At 28.7% G+C, this 25,828-nt stretch overlaps 1 protein-coding gene and 1 long non-coding RNA gene across 5 annotated transcripts in view; one reads left to right on the plus strand and one right to left on the minus strand.

Moving 5' to 3' along the window:
- Positions 1-14,292, minus strand: part of LOC121129210 (patched domain-containing protein 3) — a 185,443-nt gene extending 171,151 nt beyond the window's left edge. For all 4 annotated transcript variants that reach the window (XR_005868367.2, XM_040724912.2, XM_040724913.2 and 1 more), the window contains exons 1-2: positions 13,949-14,292; positions 8,078-8,150 (exon numbers count right to left, since the gene is read on the minus strand). Coding sequence is in view for 3 of the 4 variants with exons in the window: in XM_040724912.2 (XP_040580846.1) it covers positions 8,078-8,142 (65 nt within the window). In the remaining variant the exon portion in view is untranslated. The remainder of the gene's footprint in view (positions 1-8,077; positions 8,151-13,948) is intronic.
- Positions 14,293-15,610: 1,318 nt separating this feature from the next.
- On the plus strand, positions 15,611-17,442 carry LOC121129211 (uncharacterized). Its single transcript, XR_005868368.1, has 2 exons — positions 15,611-15,927; positions 17,260-17,442. It is a non-coding gene; the product is annotated as an uncharacterized lncRNA (long non-coding RNA).
- Positions 17,443-25,828: the final 8,386 nt, after the last annotated feature.

The following is a 25,828-nucleotide window of genomic DNA, read 5'->3' on the forward strand; positions in this document are numbered from 1 at the left end:
GGGGATCAAATTTTCGCCTACTTTAAACCTTGATAACTTGAAGACGACATTATCAAATAAAAAACCGGTTACCAAATAGGAAAGCTATTTTCATCAGCTGACGTAGTTCAGTTAGCATCATGCCGTCATCATATGAGGAGATAAAGACCTATAAGTGGAACGAGGAGCTTTCGAGGTCCGCCGTAGTCATGGCATTGATTAATAATGGAGGTGAAATCTCCAATTCAACGATTGCTTCAACCTTAAGAGTGATTTTACGGACTGTTCAGTGTATCCGTAAGAAGCTAGAGGACACCTCGGATGTTGATGCCACCATAAAGAGGGCACCCAAGGAGGAGGGCGCCGACAGGAAGGTCAGGGACACCGACTTTGTCGACAAGGTAAAAAAGATGGTTGAGGATTACCCTACCAGGTCCATGAAGGCCGGAGACAGGCCCTGGGTGTGGCAACAGGACTCAGCACCCTGTCATGTGTCCAAAATCTCCATGCAGTGATTAACCGAGAACTGTTATGACGTCGTAACCAAGGATTTGTGGCCTCCTAACTCCCCCGACCTTAATCCTTTGGACTATTTTGTCTGGGGCTATGTCGAGAAACATACCAACAGACATCCCTATAGCACCAAGGCCAGCCTGATTGACTCCATCAAGGAGGTATTCGGCAACATGGACAATGCGGCCGGTTCAGAGGCCGTTATTGATGCCAACGGTGATTATATCGAATGAATGGCTATATACCTATATGCTCGTCATAGTTTTGATTTTCAATAAAAAAGTTAAAAAATGTATATTTTGTGATGTTATTTGTAGAAAAATATTTCCCCGCTCCCTGTATATAGTCCATAACATTCGTGGGAAAAAATTGTATTTTCCAATAACTAGACTTTTGATTTATATATGTATTATTAAATCTTGGATATTAGGAAGAGAAGGAGGTTACAATAGCGTCTTATTATCATTTAAACGTCAAGTTGCTAAAGAAATACTGACAAAGTATGGCAAAAACCAAAATATGTGGGTAGACTTAGATCAATATTGATAACTTCTAGTGAACATGAACGATTCGATAATATAGCTCATCAAAAATTTGATCATTCATTTTGACGTAGCCGCAAGTTGCGTAATAGCTTTACTATATTTATGTTTACAAAATACAAGATGCTTTTATATCACAAATGTTCTCAAGACTATTACACACAAAAAAATCTCTTTTTTTTTATATTTAGAATATTTGTAATATTGTTAATGCCCATTTTTAATAATAATAATAATTATCAACCTTGTTCTTTTTTATATATTTATGAAACAAAACAGAAAATCATAACAACATATCCATATTACTTAATTTCTGGTGCTATTCATTGCATTTATTCAAAACCCAAAATGATAGATATACGAGTTGTGTTCTAGCACAATTTTTTTTTTTCTTTATTTATTTTGCAATTACGCATATTGGGAAGGATTTAATACTATATACACGAATTTAAATAAAAAACTGAAAAAAATTATAAGTTTGGGCTTAATGGTGTAATGAAGTACGTAATTGTACATCCCCCCTCCCTTCTGATACTAAAATAAACCCAACCCAAGTTATCATCCCAATATCATACAATAAATAAATTAACCTTAAACTAACTTGGGATTTGTTTAGAACTAAATACATTTATTACTCATTTTATTATTTCTTATCTTATATATACAAACATAAAATTTGAATTTTCCTCCTCCTCCCCCGTTTTTTTTCTGCCTAGCAACAGTTTGTATTATTTATTCTACTATTAAAAATTAAAAGGAAAGCACTTAATTCGTCTTGGATTGCTACAATTCAAATGAACTCTTATGATAATATAATATGTTCAATAAAGCCAAATAGTGACATAATATAAGTAATTTGACATATTACTCAGATAATATTTTGAAGTACCTATGGCCCATAATCATTCTATAGAAGCATTGGATATTACGCATAATACTAAATTTATTTGGAGGTTAAGTGATTTTAAAGTAGTTGGTGTATGTATTAAGCAATATTTACTTTAGGCAAGTTAGGAATAGGTTAGTTTATTGACATGGGGTTGAACAGGGCTTAATTTACAAAGGTTATTATAATAAACTTGCTTTTTGTAATTTAAAAAAACATCAACAAAAAAATTATTAATCATAAATTTGGTTTAGCTACATAATGAGAGGAATGTTACTTAGTTATCTGTTGATTGTTTCGATTATTTATTATATGTGCAATTTGTTGGGTTTTCTTCAAAACATGCATAACTGTGGGAGTATCCCCGTACACAATACTTGTTTAGCAGTAGTCTGACGAACATAAACTTTTTTTTATCAAACCCAGGAGGCTACCAATTTTTTTTTCTTTTTGCATTCTTGTGTTTTTTAATTATTGTTCTGGAATAAACATAAGTTACGAAGAAAATTACTTATTTGACCATCAGCATTTTGTGTACAAATGCGTTATACAAAAATATATTTTTGAATCTTCCTCCTTCCCCTCCTCCTACTTTTCTGCCTAGCAACATTTTTTGTTCTACACTCTACTATTAAAAATTAGAAGGGAAGGGGAGATTGCATTAACCAGTTAATTCGTCTTGGATTGTTGCAATTCAAATGAACACTTATGATAATTTAATCTGCTCAATCGAGCCAAATAGTGACATTGTTTAAGTAATTTGACATATTACTTTGGTAATATTTCTTCTTGATTACTTAATACAACATCATCTTTCTATATTGCATGGGGGTACAAACATCGATACATTTCAAAACAAACATCACATCACACTTTCATTATGCGTATGTGGAACGGGCAGGCTCATACTAGTCACAATATTACTACAAAAACATACTTGACTATAGATAAGCTAAAAATAAAATACCCTTTTTCACATAATTCAATAAGTACTCTTCACATGAAACCCTTTATTAATGGAAATATATTATTTAATAACTCATTGTTTTTAATTATTTCATCATTTTTTAGATAGAAACTCTTTTTTACGTGTCTTGGATCTGTACGAAATCTATATATTGATATTAATTCGACCTGAACCTGCATTTATTTTTTCCCCTAATCTAGGAATAGTTCATACTTGTAATACACATTTGGACAATACTACCTATATATAAGCTGTAATATTCTTTTAATAGGAAGAGTTAATACTAATTTATTACAAAAAAAAAAAATTTCTTGCCCCCAAGCCAAATAATGTATCGTTTTCAGGAGTTTTACAAAGTTTTTTTTGGATGCACTTAAACTTTTAATAAAATAAATAGGTATCTTTATATTTCTAAAATACATAATTTACTATGTTTCGCAGATTAAAGATGAAGAATAGCTTTACTGGTTTAAAAATGTATTTTCTTTAGCAATAGGATTTAATTCTTAAAGAGTGTCTTGAATTGGGTTATAAGCAGGAATGAGAATATCAAATGAATGAGCTTTTGGAAATTTCTTACTTCATAAATGTTAAAATGACATTGACATAAATTTGACAACTTTTTTATTAATTAAAAGTTAAAACCTTTCCACGTGGTGTTGATAAAGGTCTGTATACGAAGGTTGAAACTACCTACTTGATACTTCTCTCAGGAACCGTATTTCAAGAAAGGTTAATGTCTTCTTTCATTAAATCCAAATTTGGGTTAGGAGTAGAATTGGAATCCCTTTCGACGATGCTCGTCCAGAAATAGTCAAGCACGTTGTGATCAGGGGATGAGAGAGGCCATATATATAAAAGATTTTTAGGCACCTTTCATTCATTTTGCTAACCACTTGATAAACATAGAACGGATCAACATTTTTTCGGATCCAAGTCGGTTTGGATCATTAGAACCAAATATCAAAATTAATTTAAGTACTTTTGTAGGATAGATTTATTGTTACTTCATGCTATGATTTGTTTCCATCTTTTTCAATTATCGTAACAATAAGATATTGTCGTATTTATTGAAAACATGTACTTTTAATAGGACACATTTGAAACTTTATGAAAAGGGCTGAAATATAATTTTTTATGAAAGATTTGATTTTTGTAGATTATTTTCAGAAAAATAACATGATCAATCTTTTTTTCCCTAAGAGATATTTATTTTTCCATAAAGGAATTGCTATCTGTATATTCATAGTGTTTTATAGTGTTCAGGGGGTTTATAAAAATATAAAAAATATAATTGGTCACAATATTTTTGATGCTGTATACATGTATTTTGTAAATGTTGTAGTAGGTGCAAGTTATAATTTAAATGTTTCATAACGTTTTTTTAATTGTAGCCCAATTTTCCATCTAATTATAATTGGATTTATTTAAAAATATTGTTTACCCATTTATATTTGTTTTGCGAGTAATGAAACTATTGTATTTTAATTTCATCATTGAACATTTACCAATTAGTAATTAAACTATTGAATTAACGAAAAGCGTTGTAATATGTATATCTGTGTGGTAATTATATTAATATGATTATTCTATATCATATGAAGCAAAGTATGTTGGTCTGTCTGTGGATGACTAATTCTTGAATAATAGTCTTATTATTTAAATTTGAGGGATGAGTGAAGATACCCACAACTATAATTATAATTCAGAACCTTTATTTGTTATAAGAGCCTTACATATATTTCTATTATTATTTTTTTTTTTTGTGAAATTTTTTGTGTATTTTAAGTGCAATTTGTGATGCTTTCAAAGTGTTAATAAGAATAATTTCTATTAAAATTGAAAAATATTCGTTGAAGAAAAAAAATGTAATCCACGCTCAACTTTGGGATAAATAATTCTAGTTTGCTTTTTTGTTGACGGGCCACATATGTTCATACAATGAGTATATCTCATAATACAACTATAATTTTATTTTTTACAAGAGAATCATTACATTTAAATCGAAATATTATAGTATTTAGAAAATGAATAGAATTCCCATTTGAGCATTGATTCGAAAGAAAAAAATAACAAATTTGGATAGTGGTATTACAATAACTGACTTTATATAACATTATTAGTCGAAGTTCATAAATTTTGTTCTTTATCTACTAGGTATGCGCCTATGAAATGAGACTTTCGGCTATTGGTGCCTAGGTGTCACCAGTTAGACATTATAAACCAGTCCAAAGATTTGGATGCTTATTTCTACATGTGTCAACAATATTTTATTCATTGTTTGCATAGTTTCATTCAACAACACACATTTTTCGCTCGTAAAAATGTCTAATTTTGTCCCTACAAACTACGATGTGCGTACATAATTTATTTTTGTTACCAATTGAAGAAGAACGTTTCTTAAGCCCAACAAATGCATCACATGCATGTGGAAGCTTACGGCGGACATGATCTAAGTAGAGAACAGTGCTTCTGGTGATGACAAAAATCCAAATTGGTGATTTGATGCGTGGCCAGCCACCGAAAAAGTTTAAAGACTCCGAATTACAAGCATTACACGATGAAAATGATGGTCAAACAGAAGACCAGCTCGCATAACAATTAGGTGTTAACTGTCGTACCAAATTGGCCGATTTGAACCATGATATACGCGAAAAACGTCAAAAATATGAAGCCAGACAACACAAGGTAATTTTCCTTGATGACAACGTACCACCGCATTTCTCTATAGCCACCCGCCAGCTTGTTGAATCGTACAACTGAGAACCTCTTGCTCATGCAACTTACTCACCAGACCTGGTGCCTTCCGATTATTACCTGTTTGCATCGATGTGCCACGCACTTAATGATTTACTCTTCGATTAACACGCTGAAGCCAAAAAATGGATCGATGGCTAGTTTGCAGCCAAAGATGAAAAATTTTTTTGGAAGGCATCCATAATTGCCTGAAAGATGGGGAAAATATGTGGCTAGCAAAGGCGCATACTTTGAAAATTCAATTTGTAACCATTTTTTCAAAATAAATGTTCAATTTTTTTTTAATGTCTCATTTCATAGGCGCATACCTTGTATATTATTAAAGATAAGTTTGTTTGTGTTTATATATTTCTGAGGAAGACCTATTTTTAACAAAGGGGGTTCATAGATCAAGCTTAGCGCTGCATATTTAAAAGAAGAAAAAAATAAGCATATATATTTTAGGTTATAAATCCAAATAATTTTTTATGCTTGTGAGTTTTGTTGTTGTTGGCAACTTGAAAATGTTTTTTTTTTTTTAATTTTATCTAGCTGTTATCATTATTAAAGATAAAACATCGAAGTATTGAGTAACTACGTGTAAGTTTACTCAAAAAAATACTACACTGAGAATTTGTTAGAGTGTTATCTTCTATATTAATTAAGCAAATTATATTATAAACGCAGTTTGTCTGTTCATCTATAGCAAATAACTCCGACAATTACTGAGTACTACGGTTAGTTACAAAAAAGAACGCTTTAATACTGATTTTTGAAGCAGGTGTATATTTTCGAGTCCTTATGATAATTATAAGGTAATATTTTATCCAATTTACTAAACCAAATATATTTGTAGAATTATATATTCTATTAACTATGTTTACATTAAGTTTTTTTAATATATTTTATAACTATTCCACTTACTGAAAGTGTTAGAAATCAAACCTTTTTTTGCTTAAATGTATAACAGAAATCAAATAAATACTAATTTAATAAAATATTACTATCAAAGTTATTTTATACTTAACTACATCTATGACAAAAATTGGAAATAATACTCTGATAATAGTCTATAAATCAGTTCTTTCACTTAAATGATGGAGAGTAAATATCAAATAAACTTCTTATTTTCGCATGGACTTCAACACCATTATGTAGAGGATGATTGACGAATGATCCAAAGATGTTGGTCAGGCTACAATTAAGTAAAGAAAGATCATGCCCAATTGGATATTATCTTTCTTTGAATAGTATGATCTTTTCCCTGTGATACGGCGCCAGTCTCTGAAGCCTTGATTACAAACTAATAAAAGTAATGCTCGACCCACGGAGTCAAAGTCAATTTGTGCATCTCCAGAATCTATTTAACTGTTTTTTATAAATATATGATACTTAATGCAATATTTCATATTGCTTCAAGAACCTTGTCTTTATTTCCAATTCCCAAGTGCATTCATATACATATATATATATATATATATATCAATTTGTTTATGTCACTGTGTGTATAGGGAATAAAAAAAAAGGAAGAGAAACGTATCATATTGCTACAGTACTAACTTTTAAACACTTTGGTACTTAGTTGAGGATAATTAATTATTTTTTATCGTCAGACAAGATTCATCATGTTTAATTTAAATTTCAAATGTTTTTACCAAGGAAGGCGTGGGGCAGCTACTATGTACTCTGTTTATATTAGCAAATCTGTTATTACGAAGTCTAACTTCATTTTTTCATACACGGTCGGGTCCATCATTATGAGCCGGACCTCTCAGAGATGTTAACTCCAAACGCGTTAAACTTTAAAAACCTTATGCTGCCTTACAAAGGAAACCACCTTAGGGCAGCTATAGAATAGATGGTGAGAGCACTCAACTTCGATTTTACAAAAGGTTCAATATTTCTCTAGTAGAGTTGAGGTATTATTATTTCTAAATTAAGAGCCTGTAGCTAATTTATAGCAAAACCACTTTGGGTTAGAGGATGGTATTTTGTAGAATACATACTGCATGTTATATTCTAAAGTGGTTGGGGAAATGATCCAGATATGTTTTTATTAAATATCTCGGATTATTCTCAAGTAACCTTTCAGAAACTGTTCTCATAACTCTGTTAATACTCAAAGTAGCCAGAGCTATAATACCCTGAGTGTAAGGTCCCAATACCATATAGTCCCGATGTGTGTCATATTGTTACTTAATTGCACAACCTACCCCCAAGAAGCCTTAGGATGTCATAAAAGGTATTTCTAGTTATCTTTTATCATGTAACCTGTCATTATAATTTAGGGGTTTGCACACACATAAAATCTATCGAAATTAAATACAATTAATTTTATCTTGGATATATAAAATTATAATAAAATTTACTATGAGCTATATTTATTTTTACCTCGGTATGTATATATAAATTAATGTTTGGATTGAAACATACATATTAGCAATAAGTTCTTACCTATAAAAAGCTTTTTTCAAAGAGTCTAATAAGATATTTTTTCTCATGCAGTGCTGATGTCCCATAATGTTATCTGTAAGTTAAAAAAGTATAAAATACAATCAGGTTAAATACGTTATAAAGATAAGGTTTTTGTACTATTTAAAATAGTTCATATACAACTTTTGCAAAAAATATTTTTATTAACCTAAATAAACACATGATCACTTATTTATGTTGCAATAAAAATCATAAATAATAACTTTAAAATATTATATTTTGCACAAAATAATCTTTGAAGAAATTATTTTCTTTATTTTTCATAAGACATAAAAAAGTAAAAACAATTTTTTGGTCAGATTTGTTACTACAAATAAGTACTTGAGATCGGTCTTGGCATCATCTTAGCTTCGATTTAAAGTGTTTGTTTGATCTGGATTTTTGAGGAATCATATACATATAAAATTAAATGTGTGTGTGTGTCTTTTATTGGTGTCCACACCGTTGGGCCTATGAGGATAAAACTTCGTATTGTTATGTATTTTAATACTGATCAGGTTAAGAGTGGGTTGCTAATTTTTTTAATACCCAAACCCCACACACACACAAAAAGAGCTCAAGGAGAGACTAAATAGGGAATTGAACTCTAAATCTAGAAGTGATTAGCTTTAAAAAAAAAAAAGTACGACTAAGGAAGTTTTTAGAAAATAAATTCAAATCAAAAAAGTAATTTGCAAAATAAGAAACTTTTTTTTTTTGGCCGAAAAAAAAAAAAGCAGGAAGACGATGGAATATTGGATTTGTAGACACAATAAAGTTTCCAAAAAATTGTCTGTAAATATATTAAAACATAAAAATTGATATTTAACTTAATATTAGTCATTTTTTGAATAATTTGTCATTTCGTTTCATTTTTCACTTTTTTTTTATCAAACATCAATTTTCAATTTTTAGGAAGAAATGCCACAAAACGATTTATCTTAGGCATAAAATACTAAAAATTTAACAATATAATATATTCTATTTCCAGAACATTTTATTTAATAATTTTTGCAACATTTGCAAAAATGAAACAATTATCGAGTGTTATTTTTTTGACGACATTATTCTTCATAACTTTTTTGTTTTTGCTCCCACGAATTTTTTTTTTTAAATGTCCATAAATTTTAATACTACTTTTTTCGCAAAATAAGTGCAAAAAAGTTTTTTATCGATTTTTTGACAAAAATTAGAGATGGACTTCTTATCTAGACAATTTTTTTTTTTTTTGCATTGATGTTGTTACGTTTTTTTAAGTCTATAACACTTTTTTTTTAAATTCACAATAATACATTTTATATAATAAACTCTTATCCAAGCAACACCGTGTAACCTATTGCTGATCAATATATTATAAAATATTTAATTGACAAGTAAGTTATGAATTCCTATTCTATAAAGAAGGTATTTTGTAAATATGTAAAATTTAAATAATTTTTAAACCATTCAATCCCTTATAATATATGAAAGTATTTTTTGTTGAATGATAATTTTTTATGTCTCTAGAAACATACTGACATTATACAAATTAATTTTTTTTAAATATAGCTCATCTCTTATACTAAGAAAATAATGGGACACTTATGTCCATTCAGGTGGGAAAATAGTTGTTTAACTTAAACAAATTTAAGTATATTTTTATTTCGTGTTGATTAGTTATTTCAAATACTTATATTTCAGATCCTATTTGACAAAACAATTATAGGTTATAGAATTGCAAACAATTTGTTTTAATTTAAGATAAATACCCAAATATTTATACTATTTTCTAGAATGAATTATAATATAATTTACAACTCATATTTTTAGAAGCAATTTCTATCCTTTTGAAAACAAAATATACAACAATACCTTTTTCTTTACTAAATTTCTCTTGTACAATACAAACATTTATATCTATATTTAAAGAATAATTAGGGCTTCTGAATTATTTGATACGAAGGCGTAAAAATTATAGAATATTTGTCATTTATAGGTTTATTACACTTGGATGATTTGGGATTAAGGAAAAATAAGAAGTCACTATATTACTAACAAAATTGGAAAGATCAATCATTAAAATGAGAGAGGATTGATGACACATTTACTAGACAATACTATCTTGATCCAATGGAACCCTTGATAAATTTATTTTAAAAGGCTATAAAATATTTATTTTTTTAGGTTTTCATATTATATTACATATGTATTTCAAACTTGATTTATAGGATTTAAAAAAAAATTAACTAATTCTAAGCTTAGATATTTTGAAAATATTAAGGTTTATCTTTCAAAAGAAATGAAGATATTTATTCTAAAGTGTAATAACCGCTGGTAATCAAATGTTTTATAAGGGGATAAATCATTAACCAATAAGGAATACATCTAAATAATGTAGATATTAAATTAATAACTATGATTGAGTTTGTAAAAGTGGTTCCTGCAGGTTTTTTCTCTAACCCATCTTTAGTTCTCCGCTAGACTTTTTACTTCAATATTTGTCTCATTCATATGAATGAGTTGTCTTACAAGGAGGTTTTCAGTAATTTGGTGTGCAAAGAGAGAGGATCAGGGACTTAAACGACTAATTTTCGTTGCTGATTAAGTAGATGAATCACATAGTATTTTATTTTATTTTTGTGTTTTCAAAAGTATTAATTCAAAATACTAGCAAAGTTGAGGGTCTGGAAGCATGAAGTCAAATACAGTACAAGCATTTATCATCTGTTGTACAGAGTGGGGACTCTAAGCTTGCTTTCATATCGTTTCAAATAATAATGAGTTAAAACTAATGAAATTAAAGGACTTTAGTCAACAGGCTACTCAATTTCGTTTGAAGTCCTTTATAAACTAGTTGTCCTTGGCCGGATAATGATAATTATTATTCAGGGAGTTGAATTATCTTTCTGTAATACGGCGTAACTAACTGTTGCCTTGTTTAAAAACTAATATAAGTAAACAACATTCATGCCCTATTAATGAAATATCTCAGGGGTTTTGTATATACTATCAGCCATGTATACAGAGTACATTGTATATCGTACATCCTGTTGAAGGTATATCATATTCAAGTCCATATTTTTTATCTAAAAATTACAATATTGTCATATAAATAAAATTTTGCAGGCTTTTCAAAAGCAACATTGTGCGTGTATACAGGGTGCATTGTATAAAGTGATCCAGTATGTATATCAATTTCCGAATTCAGTATAAAGAAGAAAAAAAGACTAAAATACACAGGGAGCCTTGTATAATATTAATTTCGATCTTTATCAAAATTAATATACATTTACATTATATGTTAATGGTTGTATAAAATATACAGCGCTGCAATATAAAAATGAATTAAATCCTACAATTGTTTAATTCAACTCATTTTAAAAAAGAAACAAAAAAGTGTGATATACTGTACATAAAATTTTAAAAAAATAATGTGACTTGAGATGAGGTTTAGAAACGAGCCAAAGTACCCTTTGGCTCAATAAATCATTTTTTTTTTAATTCTTAAGAAGTCGTCATTATTTTTTTTTTTTTTTGAGGAGGGAACAACTCAGTATTGAGTAGCAACAAGGGAGTGTGAGCATGAAAAACGGAGATTAAGACAGAAGATTTTTTAGTTATCTTTTATAATATTAAATCAAAGTTTTTTCAGCTCGTCTACGCCAAATAAATCCGGACAAGGCATGTTACTACATCTATTATCATAATATGAATATTTTAGGAATGAACTTTTTGGAGAAACAAAGGCAAATAAACTTCTTTCCAATAACTGACGTCATCACTCGCTATAAAAATGGAGGACAAATACTCATTTTTTACTATCACATGGAAACAAAGTTTTTCTCATTCTGGAATATCACTGTATGTGTATACATGCACATTTATAAATATATTATTACGAAAATATTTTGTTGTACTTTTATTTCCACATAATAACAAAAAACTTTTATTAAAAATAACTTTTATTTTCCTTTATCCCTTTTCTCATGAAATTCAACACAAATTTAGATTTGATGATAATTGAATAATAAAACTGCAATTCTACATGATATTTTAGCATTGTTTTAAAGATAAAAATACATTTTCATTAATGAAACAGTCGAAAATGTATAACAAATAACTTTCAATTCTTATTTAATTTGCAATCCGTCAAAATGTCAAAAGAGTTAAAAGAAGATTTGGTTTTTTTAAGGCAAGATAAACAAACTTTTATAAAAAAATTATAAGGTGGGAAAATATTTTTTGATAAAAAAAGTATTTTTTCTTTAATAAATAAATAAACTGCAATTTCTTAAACATATTTTGTTTTTAGATTTTGTCATTATACCAATTTTTTTTTACATTTAAAGTTATATTTATTTATATCAAATAAACATTATAATGAATAATAGTAATTATGAACAATAGTGTCATGGATAATTAAGCAATGATTAATATTTCAACTTATAAAAATGTTAATAGGACCACTATTTAAAAAAAAAATGTAGTTATATATATTTAGTCAGTATTCCATTTTCATTGAAACACATTATAACTATCTGTAAACCATATTTAGGGATAATTTACCAACAGCATGCTTTAATTTTATGGAAAATTAAATTTATTTAGGTATAAATCTATCTGTTTTTATTCCAGATTAGTGTTCTGAACGCTGACCTGCTTAACCTTGCTAATTCGGATAAATTTTAATTATTGGAAAGAAACACAATTGACAATCTATTATTTATTCTATAACCTATTTATCTGTATATTTAAGGAAAAGCTGAGAGATGCAAGGAAGATCCACTTTGAAATATACATATTGCTGTACATTTTTAAATGACTCCACTTGGCAGATCGATCATGCCAAACAAAAATATGTGGAACATTTAAAACAGAGATTTCTTCAAATAAGTTTAGCTCAGCTACATAATAAATTCAATAAAGCTATGTTTATCTGTGTGTATGTATATATTCCTGAATTTATGAAAAATACTCACTGTATAAATATAGTTCCCATTGATATTTATCATATTTTTGAAATAACATTGTTGTATTATTACTGAAATATTGCAGGCGTGTTCATTTATATAAGGAGAATTGTTTCTGTTAGTTTTTGTTATTGCTCTCTGATGTATTTATAATATACCAGTAAAATCCTTAGGCAAAGGTGTTTTTGTGTATCCAAATTTATATATCAGAAATTGTACCTAAGTAATAATGAAATAAATTTCTTCTTGATATAGGCTGGCATAAAAATAAGAAAAAAAAATTAATCTCCAGATTCAATTTAAACTTAAACTTTTTAAAAGAAAAAGAAGTACATTGTGTTATTGGAATATTCAGGAATTGGTAAAAATCTTCTTTTCAAATTCAATACGGAAATATTTAAGAAACATTGGATAGATAGGGCATTTCATGACTTAATAAAATATAAATTTTATGTTATCTTTCGTCAACTTCTTTTAGAAATTATTTGTGTCTACGTAGTTCAAGAAACGAACCCAGATTTCAATTGTAAAAAGTACAAAACATGGTTTGCAAGGCCTCAAGGTAGTTTAGTTTACAATGTATTTAACAATTATTTTTAATAAACAGTAACAAACTTAATACTATGTAATGACTACTATACAGTTGAGCCCAAAACTATTCGTGCCCTCACAAAAATATAATTAGATGTTCATGTTGTTGATCAACTAACTCATTTACAATATTCCTAGTCAATCAAAAACTACTCCATTATAATAATTTATTCATTTTTTGTAGTAAATTAACAAAATATCATTTTCGGCGTGTTATTAGTATTCATATCCAAAGAGAAAAAATACTTAATATTTTTTGAGATGGATTCTGGCTTTCTACAAAATATTGAATACGCTTGGGATAAGTACTTACCAAATTGATGCAAACACTGGAATCGATTTTGGCCCACTCTTCTTGCCAGAATCTCCAAAGGTCATCATCGAGAGTTGTTGGATGTCTTTTCCACACTGCTTTCTTCAATGTATTCCATAGATTCTCAATAGGGTTTAGATTAGGATTTTAGACTGACCATTGTATTTTTTTTTTTAAATTATCTAGCCATTTATTCTTCTACACATAATATTGAATCATATGAGTTGACAAAAATTTAGTAATACGGTTAAAAGCACATAGGAAGAAAATATAACAATAATTAACATTCTATATTATATTTGAAATAATTATTAATCCCTCCCTTCCCCTCTTCAATATACATATATATATAACATATTAAAACCGGTAGATCTGATAGGCAAGCTACCACGTGACTAAAGAAGAGAAGATTAGGACCCAGTTCTCATAAATAATTATCCATAAACACCATTAGTTAAAACTGTTGAAGCACCCTTAATTGTCCGTCAATGAAATCATCGAGACCTGTCGTCCTTATTTTAGATTCCATAGTCCGGGTGAAGTATAAAGTACAAATAACTCTTGCGATGACTGCATCACCCTTTAGGTGAGCCCGAGTCGTCAGTGGCATAGCCACTGCCCAATCTTCGTTTTTTAGTTCTATTCCGAGTGGATCCCTAATTTTCTGTTCTGTTTTCTGTTCCTTGCAGGCATCAATCACTCTACTGCATTCATAAAAAAGATGAAAGGATGACTCCTTGCGATCCTGACAGAAAGAGCAGAGCCTCTCCGTTTAATCTTTTTTCGACTTTTTGGTGAACAATGTTGACGTAGCGAGAAGAGATCTTAGCCATCTCTCTCTTGAATCGTTGAATTGGTTTCTCATGACCGATCTCCATCCCATTTTATCGATCCCCGTATTCGTCTTATTCAGCTTTTGGAGTCGTTTGGAAACTAAAAGAATGGGGGTTTTTGATACTTTCATTTTCACGAGCTCCTTTTGAACATATTGTATATTAAGAGCCTCCAACGCAATATAAAATGGGGTGTGTGGACTTCCTTTTTATATATATATATGTCGCATGGAAATGATACGGTTAGCCGTAACAAAATTTAAAGAAGACAGCCATAGGAAGGAGTTAATTTACCCTGAGTAGACAATTCCCGAATGCTTTATTAGCTCATCTCTACTTTTGAAGAGGTCATTAAAGATTACAGGCTCATTATCTCCCAACGGTGGCAGAGTAGCCAACAAAAAGGAATTCCTAGAAGACAATAGCCCTTTCCAGTAAGTCTCATTCTTGTTTATGGTTGAAAAAAGCTCTCCTGGACCCATTCCTTTAAAATAATAGCCTGTGTTGTTCTTAAAATAATTTCTTATTCTTTTAGCCCAGAAATCCGGACTCAACCTTAATCGTCTAAGCCAGGAATAGTTTAAGGACTTCCACTGTATTTAGGTATTACATAATCCAACCCCCAGTCCCTAACTGGAGTATGAAGTATTTTTTCCGATATATAAGGTGTTTTTTTCATTCCAGATGCACTGTCTTTTATCATGGTAATGTCTTCTCTAATTTCTTCTGTGAAAGGGATGAATCGAAGAAGATAGACTATCCTTGCAAATATATTTGCATTCCAAGTCGTAACTTTTTATAAGAAATTGAACTCAAATTTACGGTAAAATGTTGTATATTTAGTTATTTGTAAAATAACTTCATGATAAATTTTTTTATGCCTTCTTCTTCTGTCGAGGACACATGGATTCCTAGCAACTTTGTTGAGGTCGTATATAAAATTTTTGGATACGCTTGCAGCAAATAATCTTCAGCTGTTGTAATTATATGGGAACTTTGGACATTAATCGATAGGCCAGAGTCTTTTTTGAAGTCATCCAGTTTCTCAAGGAGTTCGCAAATCAACTTTTTCAGTGCGGTAGAGTCACCTGATAAAAATACTGTAACGTCATCGGCGTATAGCATGCATTTTATGTTTAAATCTTGGTACTCATATCCATTTATCAACTTGTTGGAGTTAATTTGTTCATATGAGCTATTTACAGTTATTATAAAAACAGTTGGTCGAAGTATGTCACGTTGTGTAATAGTGATACGTTTGATTAAATTTACATTAATTTATATGTTTTTATCACCTGTAAATTTGAAAGAGATGATGGGATCTCCCTATTTTATTTACACGTTAAAAACAAATGAATTAGTTGTCTTCTAGAGACTCACGCGAACACATGTGTCTCATATAATAAAACTTCACAAATACTCCTTTTTTAAATTCACATCATTAACCACTGAATAGTTTAACTAGAAAGAGTAATATTAGATCACTAAAATTTGTAACAAATATTTAATCATATCAGTTTATGTTCGCGCAATATAAGTCTTCCAAAAATGTCATTTTTTGGAATTCGATAAAATAATATTCTACCTATCATTTACTTTTCATGTATGGATAGTTCAAATTTTTTATAGTTGTTTTAATATTTCTATAGTATTGGGAATAATTTTTGAAAATTTAGCTTTGTTTCGATAAAAAATGCAAAAGTTATGCCAGTTTAAAATCGTAGGGACACTTTTGTCCTACTGGGTTTGAAAATTATAGTTTCCTTTTTTTTTTATCAAATTTAAAAAATGTCTTCAGGAATAGACTTTGTATTTTTTGTTTTTTGTTCATTTAGAATTTCGAGTATTCATATTAAAGTTTTATTAGTAGCCATATTAGCAAGTAAAAAATCAAAAAAATGTTGGACATTTACCGAAGTTTAAACAAAAAAACGAAACTGTGCAAGCAAAAATATAGAAAATCTAACTGGTTATTTTAACTCATAAGAATTATACATAATAAAAAACTACCGTTCACACCCAAGGGTGTCCATCAAATTCCGGCGAACTTATTGAAGTTATTTAAAAAAATATTTCTTATTATTTATAATTTGATCAAAAAGATCAAGAATTGACTATAATTATCTTTCATTTTCTTTTCAATTACTGAAAGAGTTAAACCAAAGACTTCGTATACTATAGGATAATAACTCATTGGTTAAACCTTCAGTGAGTTTGATTGGCTTTAAAGATATATCTACATTGATAGTTAATAGAACAAACTAAAATTTCAAGAAAAAGGCTACACATGTATTACATTGCTGAGCATAAGGATACATTTTTTTTAATGTTTGTATCTTCATAATAACATAATTTCTGCTGTTCTTTCAACCAATATTCCTGATTTATCTTCATTATTATATATTAAGTTTTTACCTGCGCTTTACCAAATATTTAGGAAGTTTCTATAAATTAATAAATTTTTTTCTTTTTTTTTAGTTGAGGTTTTGTAAAAATAAATATGGGGGTATTGCGTTATAATTGACCTTGGATGCTAAAATTAATAAACAAGAGAGAAAGAGGAATGAAGAAGAATATATACAAAGAATTTAATAGCCACTAATTCTCATAAGAAATTATAAATACATTTTTAATTAATAAATTCTTATTGGATTTATCAAATTCCGTTTTTCTTTTAAAGAAATATAATTAAAGTTAATAGGTATATTAGATATAATATAACATTTAAATATATTAGACATTCATTTATAACTTGGGGGAATGTTAAGCTCCAATAGGCTAAAAATCGTATTGCATTTGGGTAAAAAGTAATGATTGTTAAATTTTGAAAATGTTTTAAAGTTCACCCAATGGCCTTAAAGTTTTGAAAACTGACGTTTTTTTTCGAAAATTTTGTCTTCTTCTTTTATGATCTTCCAACCACAAGCAAATATCAATGAGTTCTTATACTAGTATAGTATAAGAACTCATTTCAAATATGATTAAATGTATTTTATTACTTTGTTTACATTGTTAAATTATTTATTAAAAAAATATTTATATTACTTATTTGTTCAATTAGTTTCTTTGATTTTAAATGGAATAGGTGTGAAGGATATTTTTGTGACCTGTTAATAAAAGTGCACATTGTCTATTTTTTTTAATCAAAGAGTAATATTGACAAATCTTTATTGTAAAAAATACAGAATATATTCAAAGGGACTTTGATCTTTCAAATTTTATTTAAGATTTATTTTTATTAGTTCATTTAGTTACAGTAAGTCATCGAATTTCTTTAAAAAATCCAACATTTATTTCCTTAAATAATCTTTTTTTTTTAAATGAAGCTAAAATACGACCAAATTATTGATTACTAAAACAATTTGAGTGTTGTTAATATTGAAACAATTACTAACAGTCTTCTTAGTTAATTTAATTTTTGTTAAATTGGGAAATATCTTCGATGGACCTTGACTACTTTTAATAAATACTGTTTCTGCTCTTGATCATTTTTAATTAAGGAGTTGAATTCTTTTATGAGAGCAAACCCCCCCCTTTCAACGGAATCCTGAACACATGTTAAGTTGTTAATGATTGAACATGCTGCCTTATAATCATTTCTTGAACTGAATGTTTCAAAATCAGCTGGAAGGAAAATAATCGTTATGCTTAAACATTTAAAAAAGTTCAGGATGCTTTATGATCATATTTTGCTAATGATAGTTTCCAAATATTATTTAAGTTTACTTTTATTCGTTTTGGAATATTTGATGGATTAATGGACCCCTTCGAATTTATAATTGATTTGGCCATAGTTCGTTTTTTTATAATTATACTTTTGGATAAAAAAATGCCAAGCCTATATTTTCTTTGTTTAAATACCTAAGGTGCATGGAATACTTTTTTGTTGCATTTTCTGATACTGCTGGATGTGTATTTTTCAAAATTTTAAAGCTTCAAGATCTTTGAAAGGAGAAGATATAACATCAACAGTTGTTATCTATATTCCAATATATATTTTTGCCATAACAATATAAATATTACGAATTCCTCTTATTTCACTACCAATGAGTTTGAAATGTTTTTGCAACATATAAATCTTGGGAGCGTACGATGTCCTGCTCATTCAACGAGCATGGTACAATTAAGTATTTATCTCGAAGATAATTACAAACAATAAAAATGATAATAAGTTCTTACAACTTTTTATAATCATTTCTTACTTAAACACTGGACAAGTTATATAATCATATCTGCTTGTGGTTGGAAAAGAAGAATAGAATTTTTTTTAAATGTCATCTTTTTTACTTAAATGCATATTTTTAAGCTTAACATTTCCAATAAAAAAGTTAGAAATGGATAAGCCTAATTTATAAGTCACTAAATTAAAAAATTGAATTTTTTTCATACGACTTTAATAAAATTTGGTACGACAGTTTTCCTGTTTTAGAGACACTCAAAAAGGAGAGTTTTGATCTATAACTCAATTCGACTATGATTTATGAGCTTCTTCTTATGATGAATTTGATCAAAAATTATTTTGAAGACCTAGGGGCGGGGGAGGTTCTACAACCCTTTCAGCAAACTTCTTGAGGACGCCTCCGTAAACTCTTATGTAGATTTAGCTATTATATGGAATTAATTAAATAACTTTTTGAGAAAGTTGAATTTGTCTTAACAGATCAAACAGCTCACAACTTCAATGTGGATGAATTTGTCGCTAATTGTTTAAACTCTGAACAAAATCCTGTCCACCTCTTTTGCAATGTTCACCCAACTTGTATGCTCAATTGAAGTAGAACTCTTGGAATAGGCAGGTTAAATTTCTATTTATTTTTCAATATAACAACATCAAGGGTCAATGAAAAAGACTTAGACTGTATGCTTAATGAACCATGACCTTAATCACAAGTCTTGTGAATTGGATATCTGCAATTCACCAAAATTAAATAAGTAAGTCAATCTGAAGGATAAACAATGCATTCATTTGTCCCTGACATACACTATTGCTCTGTCCTATAAAGAAGATGTTGCATCTTATCTTCTCAAGTATGAAAATGTAACTAATCAGGTAGCTTGTATAGTAAGATACTTTATCGACTTAGAATTCCAGAAAGTTATATTTTGTCATTAGGCCACATCTGCTTGAGCATTTTCTTTCTTTTACTACATCCCCAAAAACAAATTACAACAAAAATATTTGGGTGTTCCAAAACTTACAGAAGGAATTATTAGATATAGATCCTGTACTTTTGCTACTAGCAGAGGAACCAGCATTCAAGTTTGTTCCCTAGGATAGCCTCCATAACTGAAAGTATTAAGAAAGAGGTTGTAATACTATAATTGATGTAGCAAGTTCATTCTAACCTGAAGTACTTTAGATGATTTGGCCAAAGATTTTAAAATCAGAAAAGTGACATTTTTGTTTTGGTAAATATGATGAGCCTGCTTAACAATTAGTCATTCATATGAACCACCAAAAGTACAAAGACATGATCCATGCAAAGTTAGACCAGAAACATGTTATAATTTTTTAACTTATTCACCTAAATTATATTAAAGTTTAATTTATTTAGCATTGGGATATGACACTTGTTTTCATAACATTGGATATCTCCCTCATTTTTCACAAATTTGATGTAAGGGGTGATCATCCGGGCGATGCTTATTTTCATCATTATGCTTAAAAAATTAGAAAAAAAATGATAAAAACACATTTATTTTAAAACGGAGACTTTAGACATAAAATAAAAGTTGTTCGGAATTTATAGTTACGTATTTCAAGCTATGTTTAATTCTGAACAGACCATATTCCTTGTCTCTGGCGGGCAAGTTTGATTTTTTACAGATAAGCTCATTTTTTTCATTAAACAAGATCGATTCCCTGTGTCTCAAAGGCTTTTTAAGGGTATGCATTCTCGATTCGAAAATTCACAAAAAAAGTTAAAAATCCAAAAAACGAATTATTGCACTAACAGAAAAAGGGAGAACGTATATTAAATACGAATTAAAAAAGTGAATTATGAAGAAAATGAGCAAGTTACTCTTATCTTGAATCTTCATTATGGTTGAAGAAGGAAAATGACAAGTTAGCAGTGGTAATGACACTTAATAAATCACAGGGTCAAACATTTATAAAAATTACTTTATATTTACAAAAAACAGTATTTTACATATTGCCTTTTCAAGAGGATGAAAAGAGGGTTCAAGTTTGATTATATGTACATCAAATGGAGAGAAATAACAAAAAATGTTGTATACAAGGAGGTTTTACAATAGAAATTTATCTATTATATAATTATAGTTCATAGTAAATCGTTGAATTTAAGAAATTTAACATAAATAAGGTAGATAGAAATAAAATCTTTCCAATTTTTCATTGGCTATCTTTAAGATAGCGTGTTCGTACTTGTAGTTATTAATATAAATAGGTTTATTATAATATATATATATAATGATAATGTGTTTTCATTGGGGGAGGGTGGGGGGTGAAGGGGCTCTAGTCCAAAGGAACCAATGATACCTCTGTTGATCCTTATATAATTAAATATTTGTAGAAAAGTAAACATACATACGAGGTTAAGAAAATAGAGAAGGAGATATATGTAATGAATATAAGTAAATGAGCAAACTTGAGAGGGTAGGTACGGGGGAGTTAACCTGTATTGATTCATTATTTTGTAGTATTTTTGAACTCAAATAGACTGTTTCCATATTTTAGAGGGGGCCTTATATGAAATTGGAATTAATGCTCTCACCCCCTATTGATAGCTATTGAGCTATGACACTAAATTTTGTTATAGTTATATTATAAAAATATTGTTGATCTCGATCTTACATCTTTTAATTTTGATACAAAAATTATCAGAAAAAATAGAAAATAGATTCAAATGGAAAATGACTTGGGAAATCTAAAAGTTAAATTTATTCATAAATATATAATACGTTTTCACATTTAATGATTTTTAGAGGTATAATGCCTGTAAAAGTTAAATAATTATGCTGTTTTTAAATAATTAACAAAAAATACTAGTCAAGATATACAAGAATTTCCTATTTTATTACATTTTAATTGTTTAATTAATTGCTATCCGCATTTTTTTTTCTTTAGTAATCATAATTGGCTTCTTGCTCAAAATCATTCAGTTATACACTATACTTTATCAATTGGGTCGTAAATATGTAACAAGAATATTGTTATTGTTCCATTTGAATAGTCGTATGTTTTGATATTTTTCTTTATTCATATACAATTTGAACCATTTTAAAGAATTACGTATAATTTAATTATTTTAACAGGATCAATATATTATAGAATTATGATTATTGTCAAATCCATTTATACACATGTTTAAATTATGGAAAAAACGATTCATGAAATAAAGTAAAATGTCATTACAGCATGGCCGAAAAATATATTTATATATATTAGTCATCTGTAAAAAAGATGTTGAATAAATGTGCCAAATCGACAAGAAAATATAAAATTGATTTATTTACTTTCTTCTATGATAAAGTTTAATCTATTGATCATATGAAATTACTTTTTTATTATTTCCCGGTATTTCATTAATACATAATGTTAAATATATTTAAATGATTTTGTGTGTTGTGCCTTATGAAATTCCAAAATAATGAACCACAAAATTAGAACTGAACATATTAAATAGTTTTTTTGTGTTGAAATGTACTTTTAAATTTTTATTCTTCATATTCTTTCCTTGAATGAATGAAACTTTAAAAAAAGACCTGAAATCTAAATTTTGTCCTCTAAATGAATGTTTTGTAAGATATTGTGAAATCTAGTGGAATATTTTTAATTACTCAAAATTTTAAGAAAGTCCCATTACCTATTAAGTATCTTATTAGGGTTTTTTACATATCCCAATCTCAGTAAAGCTCCAAGTACTAATCTAAATTTCATAACAAGTACTATATAAAACAGTTTTCTGGTGATTTTCTCAATGAAATCTTCATACTAAATACGGTCCTTAGAGGACAAATATGCAATTTGGCTGATATTATTTTCCATTATTAATGGCATATCTTTCTCTTTGCATTGAAATAAATATCCGACGATTTATCTCGAAAAATGACAGTTTTCTTTGAATATCAAAATTATATATCTTATAGGAAACCCCTATATAAAAAAGTTATTGCAAAATCTCAACATTTGGTAGTAAGATTTATACGAATAAAAAAAAGTTTGTCTTCAAAGATTCATTTTTATATTTCAGAGACACATGAGTGATAAGTTTTCGTATCTTTTAAAAAAATGCTTGTATTTTATATAATCCATAGATTAGTAATTTTATAGAGTATAAAATGATTGGATTGATTAATGCACTTTTTTCGAAGCTTGTTTTATTTTTAAATTGGTTCTTTCCATTATCTATCTTGATATGAGTATCAAGCCCATATATTGTTGAAGAGGTTTTAATTTTTTTCACGTTCTTAAATTTTTAATTTATTTCAGTAAAATTACAAAGAGCCAAAAATAACAGCTTTTCAGTAATCATCGTTTTTAATTTTTATAATATTCCTTCTCTTGATATATAGGGTTGATCTTATCAAGTGGTACATTGGGGTATATATTTTAATATTTTTAATGAAGAATGAATTTGTTCAAAATCACAGAGGAGGACAACAAGACATCTTATCTTAATGTGATTGTGCTGAACAGTTAAAATACATTAAGTTTTTCTAATACTGTTTGTTTACAGATAATTTCAAAAACATTTTTTTAATAGAACCATATATTTTGCTCTCCTTTTATCCTTGCATACTAAAAAAAGTCACCATTCCAACTTGTTATTAATTTTTAACGATAAATTAATTTTATTCTAATATATTTCATAGATTTTTTTACATAAATAAATTTGTATCGGGAAGAATATTATAACTAATAATTTTGTTTTAAATATTTTAATAGATGTAGGTACTTCTGGATATTTTTTTTAAATTCTTAAAAAAGTGGATTTTTTAAATAATATTGGACCTTGTATATTGGGCTCTAGCTCCAAACTTGGTGATAAGCTTGGTGACATCCATTGCATTAATTATCATATTTTGAATTTCAGAATTAACTCCGTGCCAGTAAATGGTACTTCTTGCTCGTTCTTTTTACCATTCCTTGATGGGATACGAGTAAATTTTGTAATTTTGTTCCTATGGAATTACGATTCTTCTATTATCCACTGTTATCAATTTTTCGAATATAGTTAATTCGTTTCGGAAATCCCAATAAATCTTTATTTCATCGGGTAACTTTCTAATATTTTTCCCGATTCTGTTGATAACATATTTTAATAAAAGTTTTGATAACTTTTATTATCTTTAGCATACTCTTTCAACTTTTCTAATCTCTTGTCTCTTATTTATCCTCTATCGGTCTGATCACCAAGAATAATTCTTATTAGTATATATCTTGTTTCCCAAACTGTACCAAATTTTTTCCCGGTTTCCATTTCACTGTAAAATTATATCTCATTTGAGTCCGTTCTTTTATTTCTCTCAGTCACGGATTCTCTATATCATCTAACGTTTTCTTATTCATGATAATAACTATAGCTTTATGGTCGATTTCTATCACAAAGTAAATATAAATTGAGCTTTTTTGTGACCCAATAAATACACATAATTTCCATAGTTGTTGTCACATAATTTTCTTCCCATTTACTCAACCATCTTGAATTAGCTTCGATCAAATTTCATTTTCCATTTCCATCTATCTGCTTCATGGCATAATCAAAACCCTTTTTTTCACTGCATCAGCCTCCAATACAGCCATTCTTCCTGGAACAAAGTGACTCTTCTGAGGCAGTTTCCCTATACACTTCTTTAACTTTAAATACGCTTCTTCTTGCTCTCTTGTCCATGTAAATTATTTTTTTCTACATAATAATGGACGAAATGGCATAGCAAATATCTTTATAAAATTCCTTCATTTGATTGATCATCCCCAAAAATGAACGCAGTTCAAAAATGTTTAATGGAGTAAGGAACTTTTCTAAAGCTTTTGTCTTTTTAGGGTCGATGTTTATACTTTCTTCTCTAACAAACTCTATCAATATATTCTACTTCTTTTTTGCCAAATTTAATATTTCAACCCTCATTATATGATCTTTTCAGTTTTTGTCGTATATCATAATATCGTCTACCAGTTTCTTCATGTTGTTAAGGCTACTGTAGGCTGGCCCATCATTTGAATAAAAAAATCCCTCGGTGCGTTTAATCCCCTCTGCTATTTTTTGAACATATATCTTCCCAAACATTTAATAAACGTCGTTAATTCCTGACTATCACGATCCAATGGTATCTCTCAATATTCCTTTATGGTGGCAAAAATATTAAAGTATTTATCACACAATGATATATTGGAAATAATATCCATAGGACTAGTCAGGCTAAGCCCCCCATACCCCCCAACATTGGGTGTATTGGCCTCCCACAAATTTATTTAACTTTGTGAGATCTACAGTAATTGTAGTAATTCTTATACCTCCTCTTTTCTTTCCAACTACGACAAGAGGGTGACACCATTCTGTCGGCTTGTTTCCCAGTTGTGTAATAATACCTATTTTTACCATATCATCCAATTCTTTTTTAGTTGCCTCTCTTTGTGCAAAAGTTATAGTTCTTGCACTATACAATTTAATCTTTATACTTATTTTTATTGGTTCGCACTTAATCTTTTTCAATGGCTATATCATTTGGTGAGAACATTTTGATATTTTGCAGTTAAATTTTTCCGTACTTTTTCAATCTTATCCGATGTATGACTCTTTTCTCCATTTACCTTACCAATCTCTATAGCATCACGATTCATCAAACAATCTGAATCTAATTGTGCAGACTAATCCTCAGGTAATATTTTCAATTCATTAAAGGTGATTACTTCTTCCACTTCTTCCGATCCAACGCTGATGTTAAGATTAATCTTTCCTAATATCCTGAACAAACTTACGATTGCTCCACTAATACAGTTAACTATAGATTTTTTCAACATCTTTTGAGTAATACTCATCCTCTGAAGGAATTGTTCATCGGTTGTAGTCATTTGACATCC

The sequence above is a fragment of the Lepeophtheirus salmonis genome, chromosome 14, assembly GCF_016086655.4.
Source record: "Lepeophtheirus salmonis chromosome 14, UVic_Lsal_1.4, whole genome shotgun sequence".
NCBI classification, from domain to species: Eukaryota; Metazoa; Arthropoda; class Copepoda; order Siphonostomatoida; family Caligidae; genus Lepeophtheirus; species Lepeophtheirus salmonis.